General features: G+C 42.9%; 7 protein-coding genes; 1 reads left to right on the forward strand and 6 right to left on the reverse strand.

The window, feature by feature from the left end:
• Positions 1 to 261: 261 nt before the first annotated feature.
• GSBLH_T00000163001 (uncharacterized protein) lies at positions 262 to 1,442 on the reverse strand (the record flags this gene model as incomplete). The annotated part of the gene is made up of 7 exons (XM_013038332.1): positions 262 to 465; positions 496 to 591; positions 622 to 786; positions 816 to 1,163; positions 1,192 to 1,287; positions 1,316 to 1,375; positions 1,407 to 1,442. 7 exons carry the CDS (start codon positions 1,440 to 1,442, stop codon positions 262 to 264), a joined length of 1,005 nt encoding a protein of 334 aa, XP_012893786.1.
• Positions 1,443 to 7,979: 6,537 nt separating this feature from the next.
• On the forward strand, positions 7,980 to 8,249 carry GSBLH_T00000165001 (uncharacterized protein; the record flags this gene model as incomplete). Its single annotated transcript, XM_013038333.1, has 1 exon — positions 7,980 to 8,249. The coding sequence occupies one exon, from the start codon at positions 7,980 to 7,982 to the stop codon at positions 8,247 to 8,249; it is 270 nt and encodes an 89-aa protein (XP_012893787.1).
• An 839-nt stretch (positions 8,250 to 9,088) lies between these two features.
• GSBLH_T00006033001 (uncharacterized protein) lies at positions 9,089 to 10,240 on the reverse strand (the record flags this gene model as incomplete). The annotated part of the gene is made up of 4 exons (XM_013038334.1): positions 9,089 to 9,162; positions 9,195 to 9,402; positions 9,431 to 9,839; positions 9,870 to 10,240. 4 exons carry the CDS (start codon positions 10,238 to 10,240, stop codon positions 9,089 to 9,091), a joined length of 1,062 nt encoding a protein of 353 aa, XP_012893788.1.
• A 1,547-nt stretch (positions 10,241 to 11,787) lies between these two features.
• Positions 11,788 to 13,758, reverse strand: GSBLH_T00000166001 (FAD-dependent pyridine nucleotide-disulphide oxidoreductase; the record flags this gene model as incomplete). The annotated part of the gene is made up of 9 exons (XM_013038335.1): positions 11,788 to 11,907; positions 11,945 to 12,187; positions 12,221 to 12,470; positions 12,501 to 13,037; positions 13,069 to 13,284; positions 13,319 to 13,452; positions 13,484 to 13,592; positions 13,624 to 13,692; positions 13,724 to 13,758. 9 exons carry the CDS (start codon positions 13,756 to 13,758, stop codon positions 11,788 to 11,790), a joined length of 1,713 nt encoding a protein of 570 aa, XP_012893789.1.
• A 179-nt stretch (positions 13,759 to 13,937) lies between these two features.
• Positions 13,938 to 14,390, reverse strand: GSBLH_T00006034001 (uncharacterized protein; the record flags this gene model as incomplete). The annotated part of the gene is made up of 1 exon (XM_013038336.1): positions 13,938 to 14,390. One exon carries the CDS (start codon positions 14,388 to 14,390, stop codon positions 13,938 to 13,940), a length of 453 nt encoding a protein of 150 aa, XP_012893790.1.
• A 45-nt stretch (positions 14,391 to 14,435) lies between these two features.
• GSBLH_T00000167001 (uncharacterized protein) lies at positions 14,436 to 16,008 on the reverse strand (the record flags this gene model as incomplete). XM_013038337.1 has 6 exons in its annotated part: positions 15,921 to 16,008; positions 15,758 to 15,888; positions 15,341 to 15,725; positions 15,210 to 15,312; positions 14,924 to 15,181; positions 14,436 to 14,891 (listed from the first exon to the last, which is right to left on the reverse strand). Exons 3-6 carry the CDS (start codon positions 15,529 to 15,531, stop codon positions 14,436 to 14,438), a joined length of 1,008 nt encoding a protein of 335 aa, XP_012893791.1. The 5' UTR covers positions 15,532 to 15,725; positions 15,758 to 15,888; positions 15,921 to 16,008.
• A 74-nt stretch (positions 16,009 to 16,082) lies between these two features.
• On the reverse strand, positions 16,083 to 17,495 carry GSBLH_T00000168001 (uncharacterized protein; the record flags this gene model as incomplete). The annotated part of the gene is made up of 1 exon (XM_013038338.1): positions 16,083 to 17,495. The coding sequence occupies one exon, from the start codon at positions 17,493 to 17,495 to the stop codon at positions 16,083 to 16,085; it is 1,413 nt and encodes a 470-aa protein (XP_012893792.1).
• Positions 17,496 to 17,557: the final 62 nt, after the last annotated feature.

The following is a 17,557-nucleotide window of genomic DNA, read 5'->3' on the forward strand; positions in this document are numbered from 1 at the left end:
GGGAGCAGCGTTAATCCCTTGGAGCAGGGAAGACTGGTCTTTGCTCAAAACAGACTGCGGTGCCTTCCCTACGAGAATATCACCGAGCGCGGAATTATACGAGTTCCCAGAGTGATTTCCACAATCTGCTTTCGAATATCGGCAATAACTAGGGAAATGAGAATTTCACAGATTGCAAACTCGTCTGCTGCGTTTTTGCCCCCGAACCCTCACTGCTCATATTAAATATAACAAACACGTTCGTTCAAAGAAGTTCCCTATTCAGGACAAAGAAACCCAGTTTCTTGTTAGACCATCTTGGCCGGAGTTTCCTGGTTTTCCTCCTGCGGCTTCATAATCGCTACAAATAACGGAATTCCAAAAATCCCCACGTTTCGACAGATCGTTCTCCGGCAATTCCCAGTTGTAGACCACCACTCCGACGATCGTGATCGCCAGCGCGATGAAGTACACCAGCGTAGGCGGCTATCTCTCACCACTCCCCATCGCACATACATCATCGAAGAGGAAGAAGGTCAGCACCGATGCGATTACATCCGAAGTCAGCAAGTGCATATTGAACACCACCGCGTCGTTCTTCTCCATGAACACCTACTCCTCACGCCCCGCACTCTCCTGTACCGCGGTTATCACGTACATCGCGAAGAGACAAACGACGTATCCCGCGAGGAGCGCGACCGACACGCCGTCCCAGGGAACGGCGATCAGCGAGTTCCGCTCAAAGAGGACGATGAAGAGAAGGGAGAAAACGGTGCCGCCCAGACCGAGCATTCCGAGGAATTCTTTCTGGAGAGAAGGGAGGGGACGCTGCCTACCCAGTCGTTGTGCTTGACGAGGACTTCTTGGCAGACGTTGCTCACTGCGTAGAGCACGGCGCTGCTCAGAGCCATCAGATCGCCGATCACGCGATGGGTGCCCGAAGAGTTCTTCGCGTCGTGGATGATCATGACTGCGAGGCCGATGAGGCAGAGCAGGACGGCGAGGTAGTGGCGAAGAGAGAATTTGGAATGGAGGAAGATGAGCGAAATCACCACTGTGGCTGGAATACACATAGCATCGCACAGCATGATGCTGAGAATGGTCGTGTACTCGTAGGCCTTTACAATGAGGCAGTTAGCTGTCGCGTCAATAATGGAAACGATCAGGTATTTCCACCAAGCGGTCTAGATGGAAAGGGAATTACAAAAATACCTTAAAGCCGACCTCTTTCTTTCCAAAGCACCGAGAAAGGAGGAAGAAAGCGAGCAGAATGTAAGTACCGCAGCTTTGGGTAAAAGAAAGGTAAACCTATATTAAATGATTGCAAAAAGCCTACATTGCGATTCGCCAGGTATTGAGTAAAAATGCTGGTGCAGGCAATGGAGAGGGAGATCGACTGGACGTAAGGAATGAAAACGCTTCTATACTTGTCCTAAGAAAAAGTTTCCGACGCGGTTGCTCATGAAATAGATTTGTGGTGAATACGAACAACTATTCTCAGCGGAGTTTTCATTCAATTTTACCAATTAATTATTATTGATCTTATGATTATAAGCAATGGGAATGAACATTAATTTAATTCGTAATGTCGAAAAACACATTAACTCAATTTGCAAGGAATGAGGTTAATGGGCGAAGTAGACTCAGAAGGTATATTGAAGATGATAATATCACCAGAGGAAAATGATTATTAGGATGGAAGAAACAGAACTACTCTTGGGTAATGAGATTGGAGAAACATATTTCGTTTTTAATCAACCGAATATCATTCACATTGATCTGAAAGTACAAATCAACGGCTTTTGGCTTATTGGTGTACAATTCGAAATGCAGAGAAAACCGTGAGGAATATTTGCGAAAGTGATTGAAATAGGATTATTATAAAGTCTCCAGCGGTTTATTTCTTTTAGAACACCTAGTTCTATTCAATGATCAACAACTAGACCAGTATTTTGCTGGAATTAGTTAGAGAACTCTTAGATAGCTTGTGTTTCAACAAAAATGGAACAAGCAGTGCTACCTGCACATTAGTCACACAGCTCTTAGGATAGAACAGTTCTCATTCAATTCATGAATCATGTAGTAGGATGCTAGAAAAAGAGAAGGATGACTATGAAATGTCACGAAGCAATGATTCTATCAAAATGGTAATGCTTTGCTTAACGACTTCTAGCACATACACTCCTTACATGGATGGAATGATGATAAGTAGTAGATCTCATGTTTACTGAATTGCACATTCAGTATAGCCACCTTCTATTCGCAAAATATTACGAGACTACAGTGATTTGCGTCATTCTGTCTATGTACTACACGCACAAACATTAAAAAAATGAACCAAACACAGCAATAAAGATAGATAACATGATAGGAAAAAAGATAACTTTTATTTACAGCTAATAGCAAGTGCAAAGCGAGACTATCCATGTTGACACATAACAAAAAAGCAAGTATTGATAAAGAAATAAAGTACAAATCTAAATTAGAATCTTTTGAGCAACAAGAAAAAAAGCAGTCAACACAAGATTCAGAAATAGCCCTGTTCATTACTTACATGTGTTTTCCATACAAAGGCAATGCTATTATAATCAAAATAATCCAAAACAAACAAATGTATTAAATTGGAAAAAGACATCATTTGTAATATGCCAACAAATTCACATTATTTCTTATTTCGATGCAAAGCAGTGCTAATTTTGTAAATTCTTCTTTTGCGAACTATTATGTTGATAGTTCTGTCATCCAAAACGTGCAGGGATGTGTGAATAAAGAAATGAAAGTAGACGGCTGGATTTCACTCATATTGAGTAACAGAGAGTTTATAATATTCAAACTAAATAATGGAGTATTCATGAATCAAGGATTTGTGGTCAATGATGAGAAAGTGTTGAAAGTGTTGGGAAATCATCAAATCGGTGGTATTCTATATAATGAAGAATCCATAGTAGAAGGAATAGTGGATATGGAACATGGAAGTCGATTTGAAGGCTTGATATTGACAGAAAAAGAAAACCAAGGTAAAATTGGAATTCCATTTGGATATGGTGAAATGTATGATGATGATGGAATATTGGTGTACAAGGGCATAATGATCAATTGGAAACGATTTGGCTATGGAACGAGTTATCATAATAATGGTTTGATTGAATATGAAGGATATTGGTGTGATGATAATCGATTTGGTAAGGGAATCGTATATGATCGATATGGTAAATTCGTGAATGAATGCATATGGAATAATGGTATTGAATGTGATATTACTGAAAAATATGAAGGCGATGGAAGCAAACCACTGAATATCGGAATCAAACATTTGAAACTGATTAACAAATGTGTATTGGTTGATTGGGATGTTTCATGGCTTTCAGATTTAGAATCCATTGAAATTGGTAATAATTGTTTTGGATCAGTGAAAACATTCAAAATCGATGGATTGAATCGATTGAAAACTTTGAAGATTGGAACGGACTCGTTTACTCAAGCGAAAAGTACTGACCAGTGGCATGATGATAGGGCAGGCATCAAGTCTAAATCATTTCACATATTGAATTGTGAATCATTGGAATGGATAGAAATTGGTGAATATAGTTTCAGTGACTTTGGAGGCGACTTTGAATTGAAGAATCTACCACAATTACAATCCATTCAAATTGGTTCAACTATAAATGAATCATACAATTTCTGGGGTAGTTCGTTTATAATTCGAGGTATTGATATGTTCATTACTGCGTAATGATTAGATCTTCCAAATCTACAAAAAATAGTTATAGGTGATTTTGGATTTGTAAAGTCTAGTACAACAGTTATTGAAAGTATTGAATCGTAAAGGCTATAATATTCGAATAGATCTTCCCTCCTTAAAATCTATAGAAGTCTGCAGGGACGTATTTGAGGGTATTAAAGACGATAAATCATGTTCATTGATAATGCGAAGTATGAATGACATGGCTGGAAACGATGGGTTGTAGATCTTCCAAAACTATTAAGAATCACTTCGGAGGGATATAGCTTCTATTTTGCCTATTCTATTACACTTGAAAGTAACGACTATTGAGATAGTATTGATTTGGTATAGATATTCCAAATGTTCGACTTGTCAAACTACCCCATTCCTTCAAAAATGTTGTGCATCCAGTTGTCAACAGTATTATTACAATTTGTATCATTGACACTCTAGATGTTTCCGAATCTTTATTTCCCAAACTTAAACCTTCCAATTATCTCCAGCAACTCGATCCGTCTATCACTTCTATTGTTCTTTCTGACTGGACTGGCAATGACCCAGATTATACTACTTTTGACCTTTCTCGGTTCACCCATGTAGAATCGATCGTAATTGGAAACTACTGTTTTGCATCAGTGAAAACATTCAAAATTGATGGATTGAACCGATTGAAAAAACTGAAGATCGGTAAAAACTCATTTACTCAGGAAAAGGTTAGCTATGGCAATGACATTACGAAATCCTTCCACATATTGAATTGTGAATCATTGGAATCCATTCATATTGGTGAATATAGTTTCAGTGATTTTGCTGGAGACTTTGAATTGAAGAATCTGCCGAAACTGTACTCTATTGAAATTGGTGAAGTTGGAATCTTATCTTTTAATTTCTTGTATAGTTCGTTTGTGATTCGAGGTATTGATATGATATAGAAAATGTAATGAATAGATCTCCCTAATCTGAGTCTATTGGCACTTGGTAGCTGCGTATTTGGTGAATCTTTAACAACAGTCTTCGAGAGTATAAAATCAAATGAATGAAATGATTGATATAGACCTTCCATTGTTAGACTATTTGGTGCTTGGAGAATTGGCACTCTGTGGAAGAAGTAACGATGAATCATGCAGTTTGACAATGCGAAGTATAATACAGCGTTCTTACGAAGTCATCCATAGACCTGCCTGCATTAAACGATATTAAAAGTATTCGAGGAGGGAATTTCGATCAACCCCGTTCAGTGACATTAAAAAGTAGTTTTCAATATTGAATATTGATAGTATTTAGATATTCCGAATCTTCAGAGTGTCAATCTACCTGATTCATTCAGGAATGTTCGATCGAAATCAATATCGAGTAGCGTTTGATGGATTTGATTTCATTCGTAGATGTTTCTCCCATTCTCGCTGATCTTATCTGAATCATCATTGTGTAATTAACCAGCAATGGTTTGATATGGATCGCTAAGTAATTCATGAAAGAGAATAATGCATTTGTTATAATAATCTATTTCGATCTTAAACTATGAGCAACTGTGAATGAATGTTTGAAAAGAAGGATTATGTGTTAAACCTTTCACATATAAATATAAATGTGATAGTAACAATATGCACATATATGTTGTTCTTAAATACTTGGATTCGATGACAGTAATGGTGAATGTGTTCACATCGAGGTTTGTTCTATCCATAATGAATTGATCTACAAAAAAACTGCCTATTCTCAGTCTAGGAATGATTTCCATCTATTCGCTATGCCACAACATAATTAATCAATAGTTTTACTAAAAAATAGTATTACTATACTGTTTGTTTCGAATATCAACTCCTCAGGAGTTTTATTGTTTGCAGTGTCAATATTATCCATATTTGTATACTACCATATTATACACATAAATCAAACAGAAAGAATGTATACCCTTTGCATTCAATTCTATTTTAGAAAACATAAAACAAGTAACTAATTTACTGATAATAGACAGTATCATTCAGTTCATTCGCTAATTAATCTTTATAACAATGTTCATCATCCAATGATTGCGAATAATACTGCATTTCTAATGCTTAACACTTATCTATATTCGATTACCTGAGTTTGGCCTTTCCATTTCGCAAAACATCTATTTATTCATTTCTATTCGTATATTCAAGGGAATGAAACATGCTAGCTATACTAATTTGAGTTATAAGGATGATCAAACATCAACCGGTGATTGAAAATTAGATCAAAAACCAAAAATAGATAATTAGGGATTTGGACTTTACAAACAATCAATTATGCATTGAACATACAATTGTTATTGAATTGAATCTAATGATATTTGTAGATCCATGCTAAAGATGGAATCAGGATTAATTTGGATAAGATCAGCGAGGATGGAAGAAACATCTATGAATCAAATCAAATCAATCAAACAATACTCGAAATTGATTTTGATCGCACTTCTTCGAATAAACGAGGTAGCTTGACATTTTGAAGATTTGGTATATCTAAATACGATCAATATTTATTATTCTTAAATACTTTTTAATATTTCTACACGATAATAGTGAAAACAATATCCTTTGGAATTGATAGATGTAAGATATGGAATATCCATACGCATTCATATATAATCATTCTATTATAATTTAGCATTGTCAATAAACGTAATGCATTTACATTTTCCTATGAGGTGTTCCTTAGTGCACCTCCACCAATTTGAATGGACTGTAATTGTGGTAGATTCTTCAATTCAAAGTCGCCTCCAAAGTCACTGAAACTATATTCACCAATATCTATCGATTCCAATGATTCACAATTCAATATGTGGAATATTTTTCGATGTATCACTTCCACAATCATTCTGTTTGTGGGTAAATGAATTGCTTCCGGTTTTGATAGTTTTCAATCGATCCAATCCATCGATTTGGAATGTATTTACTGATCCAAAACATTCATTGCCGATTTCGATTGATTCCAAATTATACAACAATGAAACATCCCAATCAACCAATACACAATTGTTACTCAGTTTCAAATGTTTGATTCCGATATTCATTGGCTTGCTTCCATCTCCTTCGTATTCAATATCACATTCAATTCCATTATACCATTCACATTCATTCACTAATTTACCATATCGATCATACACTTTTCCTCTTCCAAATCGCTTATCATCACACCAATATCCTTCATATTCAATCAAACCATTATTATGATAATTCGTTCCATATCCAAATCGTTTCCAATTGATCATTATGCCCTTGTACACCAAGAATCCATCATCATCATACATTTCACCATATCCAAATGGAATTCCTATTTTACCTTCGTTTTCGTTTTCTTTTTCTTTTTCTGTCAATATCAATCCTTCAAATCGACTTCCATGATCCAAATCCACGATTCCTTTTCCTACTACTACTTCTATAATTTATATGGTTCTGCATTTCGTATTACGTATCTAAATACCTTTTATGATATAAAAACACTCACCATGTTTCAAATACACATTCATACAAATAGAAGAAAAAGAAACCCTCTTTGATTTGATACCAAGAATACGGTTCACATTTTGGATTTACAAAATCCAAAAGTTTATTTTATTAAATATCATTTTTCTGCATATACTTATTAATATATTGCTATAACAACAGTATACAACTAGTCTTCTCGTTTTAAGATGAATCAAGTCTTTTTTATATTTCTTTGTCATTTGCAGGAATATATAAAGCCAATTCCACAGCCTTCGTACTCCTCATTACTTCAATCTGAGACGGTTGCTAAATCTCATTTTTATTACTTATATATAGGCGCCTCTTATTTCTAATCGCCAAAGTTCTTATGGTGTATTAAAAGAGCTTCCTTTTGATCATTAGTTGCGCGATCAACCTTATTACATCTCAACCTTGCCTCCTAATTCGGTACATGCCATATCTTATTATTATACTAAGATTTCAAGTGTTCAACAAATGCAAGATCCTTTGCAGAAAAAAGAGAGTCAAGAATCTGTCCATATTGAAATTCCAGTTGTGTATGATTCAAGTGAAGTAAATCCTATCCCCATTCCTATGGGCAGTGTGGATTCAGCAACTAACCAAGGTAATGTCATTATGCATTGAAAACATAGAATCGGTTAATGTTCAGGAAAGTGTGTATTCCATGGATGCTGTTACCGTTGGGAACATGCGCGAAGCTCTTGCCGAATTGGTTAGAAGCAATACCTGCTGGTGCAAGGGAGCTGTGAACGGAATGGATATCTCTATTGTACGTGGTTTATTGATTTCTTAATCAGAGTAATATGTGGGATTGCTATTACTGCACTTGGGAAATCTTCGTGGAAGAGCGTATAAGTTATCCTAACGTTCGAACCTACACTGGTGGAGTGGTAGTTAAGCAGTTTATTTCAATGAGCTACAGATCGATAATACTGAATATGGCCCTGTGCCAGAATTATGGGAGTATCCAATTACACCACCACCATTGTTTGAGGATGAGAGTCATGTTTTACCTGTGCCTCATACAGAGCAAAAAGTCACTTGTCCTAAATGCAATGGGAGTGGTAATATAACATGTCCAACTTGTAATGGCAGAGGAAGAGTCACACACAGATCTTATGATTCGAAAACGCGCAGATACAAGTATTGTTTCCTTATTTTTATTGAGTGAATAGAACAACTACTACTACTTGCTCTAGATGTCATGGTAGTGGTAGAATCACTTGTCCTAAATGCATTGGATGGGGCTTTTTAATCAAATTTCAGGAAGTAAGTTGCATAGAGGCTTATTCTCTAGATTGCTGTTTACTTTAAAAGTCTACAGAGTTACATGGTTATTGATGGAGATAATATTCCTGATGAACTTCTTGATGAAGCAGAATCATCAGTGTTGATTATGTTGTTGATTTCAGGATGGTTTTATGTAGGGAGGAAGGAATCGATATTCACCCACCGAGCAATATTGTTGACGTTCGAGTACAAGAAGCATGCCAGATATTAGAGATGAAGGCAGATAAGGTATCACCAGATTGATCGAACAATGATTGAATAGAAAATCGCAGACAGCTCGTATAAACTGCTTCAAGAACGATTAATTGTAAAAGTAATCCCAATCATAAGCGCCGAAGGAATATGGAAAGATAAAACCTGTAAGTTTTGGGTGTATGGCAACGATCTGAGAGCTCATGCTCCCCATTACCGAAAAGCCTTTTATCCTGGATGTAGTATAACGTAACTTGGCTGTTTGTAAAACAGAAAAACAAATGTCTGTGCGTGTATGAAGAATAATCAAGAAATCATAACATTGGAAGCCATCACTCACACACGTTTTTTCCATCATTTCCTTTTAATTCCCATATTTTAATCAATCAATCACTCAATCATTTACACTTCACATCGTTATTTGGTCGTTCTATCTCATTTCACCACCATCAATCCGTAACTCATTTGTCCCCGAAGCATTCAGAAACACACACATTTCGATTACTAGCAACAAACACAAAACATTCTAAAAATACCATTCGCTCTCAGAATCCCCGAAGACACTCCTCCCAGAAACACATCATCTCCAACCACAACAAAGCAGTTAGGCTTCCAATTCAGCTCCAATCGAGACTTCTCCACAAACAAATTCTCCAACCGATTCTCTTCTTGGTGAATGCAGAACAGCGCGTCATTCGCCGAACTTAACAGCAAATGCCGGTTCTGCTTGTGAAAAGATTGAAGCTACATTTCACTCCCGCTTCTCTCGTACGTCCGATATTCCCGCAGCGTGGCAAGAAATCACGGGTTGGACTGCAGCCAAGCCAGAAGAATCCTTCGAATTCGACAAGAAACGAATGCTCCCGTCCATGGCTCCGCAGTACAAATTACCATTCATTTCATTCCGCGCAAGGCAGGTAACAAAGGGAGGGTTCACTGCAGGAAGGCTTGAAGGAAGAGGGGTGATCATCCAAGAGGATTTCGAAACACCATCGAGATCGGTGAGATATACGGCCTGATCGTATCCCCCAGATAGGATTAATGGCCTAGAAATGAGAAAACACTGCAATGGCGACTCCTCTTCGGATGGAATGATCAGTATATCTGAACAGATTGATTTATGCACAGACTGAATTACGATATCCTCTTCGTTCGTTTCACAGTTCCAGAGAACGATGTCCCTATTCGTTAGCTAAACGACAGAACTATACCCCTTATCATCGCAAATTGCAATCAGCTTATCTTGGTCGACAGTTACTGGACGAATCCGATTCACACAGTCTTCATTACAACTTGAAGCAGTCACAAGGTCCCTTATTATAGTGCTAGTATTTCTCAAATCAAAAATCATCGCAGATGTATCGCATCCCACACAGATATAATTGTCATTTCCAGGAAATTGGCTCAGACAAGAAACATCGTCATAGATTGCTCCACAAATGCACTTTACAGCGCGGTTCACACGCAGATCCCATAATCTTACAGTTTTGTCTTCCGATCCACTTACCACCCCAAGGGGATGATTCAGCATCGAAGTGACAAAATCCTTATGTCCCTTTAAAATATCGAACGTCACAGCCATAATGTGCTCTCAATAGTCTGGCTAATTTGGTTTTCCCTCTCTCCGCCTGTTGTGTTCAACAAACAATTCATTTCTTCTCTTCTCCATCCTGGTCCTTTCTGTCCACAGGATAAAGAAGCGGCTTCATGGGTGTGGTTACAACTCTCCGAATGCTCTCTCGTAACGCATCCGAAATCGTGAAACTCTTGCACTTCTCCCTCGTTTCCACCCACTCATAGTACTGCGGGAACAGCCACACACGCATCGATGATGCGACCTCATAGCAATGCTCTTTCGCCTGTGGCAGCATGGACTCTGGCAGCACTGTTCTGTCTGTAGCCATATTCACCGACGACACGTTGTTCGCTTCGCTGGGAAGGATGCAACGCCAGGCGTGGAACAGCAATTGGTCAAACAAGTCGTCCAGAAATCCAAAGTATTTCCCGCTGTGGATGCGTTGCTGATGCTGTGCAGTGTCGACGTGCTGCAAGTGAAGCAAAATCGAAGCTACTACAGAGAGATAGTTGGGAATGGAGACTCGACACACCTCGCAAAACATGGCTTTTTCTAGTTTTCTCTGCACACTACGCTTCACGTAGTTCTCTTTCCAGGAGGATTTCTCCTTCGCGGCAGGTCCGCATTGTTGTTTCTTCTTTTGGAGTGCATCGCTGTGGAGATGTGTGAGTTTACGCGAAAGTTTGTCTGAAACTCTACCTCGAACGCTGAAAAGAAATTCTACTGCTTGCGTTGACACAAGGGGGTGAATGGAGAAATGCCAGACGGGGAATCGTCATAGAAACGAGGTGGACAGTAGTCGTCATAGTTCTGCGATTGTTACTTCATTCAAGTGTTTGTACAAGTGAAATGTCCTTGATGTGCTTGGTTTGGTCTCGTATGCAGATAGACTGATTACGAGAAGAATGCCAGTTCTTCGTTGCGCATGAAACCACTACAACTTGTTGCGAACCAGCCAATTTCTTTGCTGCTCGATATAGACTTGTGGTTAAGTTTTCGAAAAACCAAAATATGGATATATTGAGCATTCATGATAATTTTTCCCTCGCGTAGCGCTCTCTGAAAAAGACGAATGTGGTAATCCTTTTCGTCTGCAATTGTTCCATTATACCCACTAATAGTACGGGATGTTGGTACTCCACTTAGCTTATCAAGACTATGGGGAAACTTCAAAAACACTATTACCCCTGCAACAAATACACAAAATGGGTCACATCCGTAGAATAGGTGTCAACCATGATCTACCGCTTTATGAAAAATCAAAAAGTCGCTACAACACCGACTTCCTTCAAAATCCTTCTTAACTCCGAAAGAAGGATTCCGTTATTCTTTCCATTGTACTCGTCAACAAAAACAATGGAGTTTTTGTTTAACACTTGAAGCATCAACAATTTTTAGCTCCTTTTTCGGAGCTATAAACCTCTTCAGTTCGCGAGCTAAAACAACCTGCTGCGAGCGCTTTTCGCCAAAGTCCGAACCCCTACCGATTCTCTAATTCATCCAACAAACAAAAAAAAGCTGATAGATTCCATCCACTCTAGTTTCGTAGTAAGTTACTTCAATTTGTCCTTATTAGGGAGCAATCTCCATGTATTCCATCCTCCAGGCAGATGACGGACCTTGAATCCGTTCTGTTCCAGGATTCTGTAAGCGTAATAAGCCGTTCGTCCAATCTACTCGTCACTCCTCTCCTCTCCTCTCTCCCCCTACACGGCACGACACATCGATGACCTTGTCCTTCGGGAGCTTGTTCAGACTCTCTCGGATGTTTCCGAGCGGGATATTGGTCATTCCAGGCACCGGATCGGCCTGGCACACGCTCGTCTCGCGCGTGTCAATTCGGAACACGTCCTCATTGAACGACTGTTCCCAGCTCACCGGCGACAGCAGGCCGCGGCAGATGTTCTCGGCCACCATGCCGGCGAGGTTCACGATGTCCTTCGCCGCGCCGTACTACACAGATCAGCCCTCTTCCGCGCCGCCTACCGGAGGGGAATAGCACAGCTCGGCCTGCACCAGATCGGTGACGGTTCCCTTCATGTGGATGTACGAGGAGATCACGTCGATGCGCTTGTCCACGCCCTGCACGCCCACGGCCTGCGCGCCCAGCACCGCGCCCGTGCGGCGGTCGAACGTCAGATCGAGGTGGATGGGCGTCGATCCGGGGTAGTAGTTCGCGTGGTTCGGCGAGTGCACGCACACCGTGCCGATGTCGTCCGGATTCATCGCCTTCGATCTACCCGTCACGCCTCCCGGCCGTCCAAACCGCAGCAGACTCGCGCGCGTCTGGCCGGTCATGGCCACGCAGAGATCGAACATGCCGCACACGCTGGTGCCCTGCGAGCCGCGGTAGTAGCTGTTCAGTCCGCACAGCACGTCCGCGACGATGCGGCCCTGGCGGTTCGCGGGACCGGCCAGCGGGATGTGCGTGTCGAACCCGGTCACGTAGTCCTTGACCTGGATGGCGTCGCCCACTGCGTAAATGTCGGGGTCGGAGGTCTGCATGTGGTCGTCCACTTTGATGCAGCCCTTCACGCCCAGCTCCAAGCCGGCGGCCTTGGCCAGCTCGCTGTTGGGCAGCACGCCCACGCTCATCACCACCAGATCGCAGGGAAGCGCGCTGCCGTCGTTGCACACCACTTCCAGCGAGTTGTCCTCCTTGCTGATGATCTCCTTCACGCCGTTGTTCGCGTTCACCGCGATGCCCTTCTCCTTCATCTTCGACTCCAGCACCGTCGCCAATTCATCCGCCAGGTTGGGCATCACGTGAGGCGCGCGCTCCAGAACCGTCACGTCCAGGCCTCTGCGAGGAAGGCGCGGAATGCAATGCGTACTTCACTTTGAGGCTCTCGGCCATCTCCAAACCGATGAAGCCTCCGCCGATGATCACCGCCTTCTTGGCGTTGCGCGACTCGATCCAGGCCTTAATCTGGCGACTGTCCGGAATATCGCGCAACTGGAAAACTCCCGGAGCGTTCGCACCGTTGATGTCCGGGATGAAAGGACGAGAGCCAGGGGAAAGGATCAGCTTGTCGTAAGGAACTACGGAGCTGTGGGTAAGAGTGGAGCGAGGAGAGCAAGTACATGTTATCGGAAGCGTCTTTGACAGATACAGTCTTGTTTTTGCGATCGATACTTATAACTTCGTGGTTTGTCTTTACATCGACGTCAAAATAATCTTTGAATTGCTTCTGACTCGACACGAGCAACGACTTCTCCTGCAACTCAAAACGCACAAGCACGATGTACTTTGGGAATGATGCCACCAACGTAAAACGGAAGGCCGCAGTTCGCAAAAGCGTTGTAAGGACCCTTTTCAAAAATGGTAATGTTTGCAGATTCATCAAGTCTCTTCAGTCTAATCCTTAGCACCACCGGCACAACCGCACCTTGCAGCAGCGCTACCACCTCCAGCAACACCTCCTACGATAACAATCTTGCGACCTTTAGGAAAAGCACTAGATATTATCCACTCCCGTGCATGTCTACGAGAAGAAACGTTTCGCTATATTAACACGAAGCATATCCAAAAAATAAAATGCGAAATAGAAGAATTGGGGAAAAGGAGAAAATATCCGCTTGTTTCCCCTCGCTCTTTTGGTCGCAATCCTTGTTAGATCATCAATCTATTGGTTCACTTAGAGAGAATCATTCATTCCTTAGATGTTCACATCATAGGAAAGGTACCTCCAAATACACCACGTCATTTCGAAATCTCAAAAACCCTGTGTCGAACTCGTGGAATCAAACAAACACACCAAATATTGACAATTTCAACCTTGCACCGCTTTGCAACCAGCGAATCGACCTTCACCCCCGATTCTATTCCTAATTCCGTCCAATCTCCCTCACTTCCCTCTCTTCTCTCTTCCTTCAGCGGATACACCGTAACTCGAGCGAAGGTCCCTCCACTATTTCCAAAGGCAAGCGAGCCTGGCGACAAGCAAACCACTCCGCTCACTTCCTTCACAAACCGCATTTTCTCCGTCGCCACGATCATCAAATCCGGCACTTCCTTCATCGACAGACTCGGAAGCTTCCCCGCATCCAGCGGAATCGACAGCGACGGATACAACGGATACAAGCTTCGCTGCTCCAGCAGCTGCGAGCAGAACAGTCGCTGTTTATCCACGTTTTTCTCTTGTCTACATCGCATCTCTCCGCCACGCACACTTCCAATAGCAGCTTTTCATCAGGTCCATCAGCACGTCGCAATTCGACACGCCGATCCGCACGCCTTGCATCGCCAGCACGCACGGATTGCCCGCACTGCTCGGAATTGCCGAGTCGTCGTAAGGAGACTGCGGAAACGCGGGGAACGCGAGCGAGTCGTCGACCGCGGGGACGAGAACCGCGGGGATCTCGGCACTGCGCAGCTCCTTCCAGAGCGACGCGACGAAGGGAGCGGATGAAAGATCGAGAACGGAGGACGCGGAATCGGGAAGAAACGGTCCGCACTAGACAGAATCGAAAGGAAAGCGAAGGCAACGAGGAGGAGGACAGACGGCTTTTCCTTCTTTGCGAGCGCGAGGAACGTTTTGAGAGGCTCGAAATCGCCGTCGTCGCGGCAGGAGAACGGGCCGCGCGCCACCCACAGCGAAACCGTCTCGGAGGCGAGCGAAGCCGGCAATGTTTTCGGCGGATTCAGCGGGAATCCCTGCATTGGAGCGAGGAAATCGAGGAGCGTACGGAATAGAGATGGGTGACGCTGATGATTCGGTTGTTCATTGTGCCCTCCACGCCCACGATCGCGCCGGGGAACAGCGTAAATGAAGGAATGGAACCGAGCAGCAGCGACACGCGCGATTCGTTTTCGTCCTGCGTTTTAACGGAGGGAGCGAGAGAAACGTAGAGCACCACGTCGGAATCGCGGATGGAGGCGGTGGACTGCGCGTCGAAGTAGATTCTCCCGCAGACGCAGACCGAGGAATCGATTACGTAGCTGATCTACTTCGCAATCCGCACTCAAAGCGACGGCTGTGAATTCCTTCCCATAAACCTCGCTCATCTGCTGTCGCGCCGTGATGAGGCTCTCGCGAAGCACTTCCTTGGGCTCCTGGACGTCGAGATACATCGCTCTGTGTCGAATGGGAGGAGCTGGAGTACTTGGGGTCTTGCTCGCCGACAGATGGGTCGATTTCGATGTTGATGGAGGAGGCTTGGGGGGCATCCACGTCACAGAGCGTGGTATCCACTTCGTCGAAACTGGTCTTTACTGTATTCGAATCCTTGCGAGAGATGAAAGCGTCGTTCTTGCTGGGAGTCGCCCAGACTCTGCAATGAAAAAGACCAAACATTTCAACGCAGGGGAATTTCGGTAGCGTGCAGAAGGACTGTCGCTGATCGAAATCATGGATCCCGAAGAGTAGACGCCCAATCCACCTTGACTTGATGTGAGCTGCTTTTTTATTGGAGTGACAGGTGCTGGCATGCTTCCTCCTTGGCGCTTTTGAGATTTTACGGGTGATTCTGTTTGAACATTTGAGCTGCTCTGATCCCTCACTTCTCCTTCTCAAGGCTTACTTTCAATTCAATAATCAGATTTGTCATGTGTTTGTCATCGAACTCCTTCAGATTGTGGTTTACGGCATAGGCATCGATATTATCTTTTATAGTATCTTCATCAATGTCCAACTGCTTGATCGTATCGAGAACTAGTGGATGAGGAAGGAAATAGACGTAGCACAAGGATCGATCGCACTAGCGACTACCGTCACTCCCTGAGACTCGAACAAGCCAATAACATCCTCTGGAGTCTTGATAGAACTCATTGCAAGTGAAAACTGCATTCTCCCAACTCCTCTCCCAGAAAACACTGCAACCACCCTTTTCCAACAAACACGACAAACTAATGCGTAAAATCTTCGTTATTCACAGCAGTCACCTTCACATCGTCCATCTTCACCGAAGAAACCTTCTTCGCGCCTGCCTTGGATACTTCATCCAGATCCTCATTAGCGACATGCACCAATTCAGCAGCCTTCTCATCGGTATGAACGGGCTCCTTAGTAACCACAGGCAGCTCCTTCTTGAAGCTCTTTTCATAAACAACAAAGCAAATCGCGCTCAAAATGCACAGCACACCACAGAGCGTCAATTCACGCATTAAGCTGGCATCGCTCACATACTTGGTGGACCCATCCACAAACAGCGGGGCGATCAAGTAGCAAATGCAGCCTCCCATGTACTGGAAGAGACGATACGTGCTGTTCGCACTCTCTTGGTCGGAGTAGTTGCGACCAATGATCGTGGGAATGACCGTCTCGTAGGAGCTATCGGAGAGAGACAAAAAGATGAACGCTAAATAGAACAAGCCTCCCTGCGATTTGTTCGCAAACCAGAACGTGATGATGGCTGCCATCTCCAGCACGGTAGAGAGAAGGAAGCTCCCCACGTTTCCGATTCGGTCCAGCAAAAGACCGAACGGAGTGGACATGACCATTTCAACGATGCAGAACAGACTCATCATCAAACCGACTTCACCGGTCTGATGGACTTGTCGCGTAAGCATGCTTCCAATGAACACGTATTCGAATCCCACGAAAAACATGGGGATGATCAACCAGCGCATATTGGGAGAAACGACCATACGGAGCATCTTCTTCACCAGAACCTTCTGCGATGTCTTCGCCACGAACTTACGGCGTGTCTCGGCCGCCGACGGCTTCAGCATCGCCATTGGGAAGGCTCCCAGCAGAGAGGTGGCGGCGAGAACGATAAACATGATCGAAGCAGTTCCATGCCAACCAGTGCTCGTTGGGAAATCGTTAATGTTCATCTTCTTCAGCAGGAAATAGACAGCAATGTTTCCTCCAGCAGCTCCGGTCATGTACAGGGTCCAGAAAATACCAGACTTCTTACCACGGTCCGAGTCGTTGGAGTTAGCACACAGGTAGATGCCCTCCGCGGTCCAGATAAGAGCAGCAAATATACCGTGAATAAAACTCCACACCAGGTTAAGAGGAATGATGATGTAGGCAAACTGTAGAATGTAGAGGCAATACTCGAACACAGTCCAGAACATCGCGCGTCTCTCATTTCCAAACAAGTTTAGAAGCGGAGGCACAAAGAAATTGGCAAATGAGTTTGAGAAGTAGAGTAAAGCCATCGAAATGGAGCCAACATTACCAAGGATAGGCACAATGAAACTTGACGATACCTTGATACCGATTAAGCAAAGGGACATACCAATTCCCAATGTAACCACATTTCTCATGGTTACATCCTCTTCTGCGGGTTTTGCAGTTGTAGGTAACGACATCGACACGTTTGTCAGCCTTCTGATAAAGTTTTTAAGGGAGAATCATAATATCTGAAACTCTC

The sequence above is a fragment of the Blastocystis hominis genome (assembly GCF_000151665.1).
Source record: "Blastocystis hominis, Singapore isolate B (sub-type 7) whole genome shotgun sequence assembly, scaffold_0".
Lineage (NCBI taxonomy): Eukaryota > Bigyra > Opalinata > Blastocystidae > Blastocystis > Blastocystis hominis.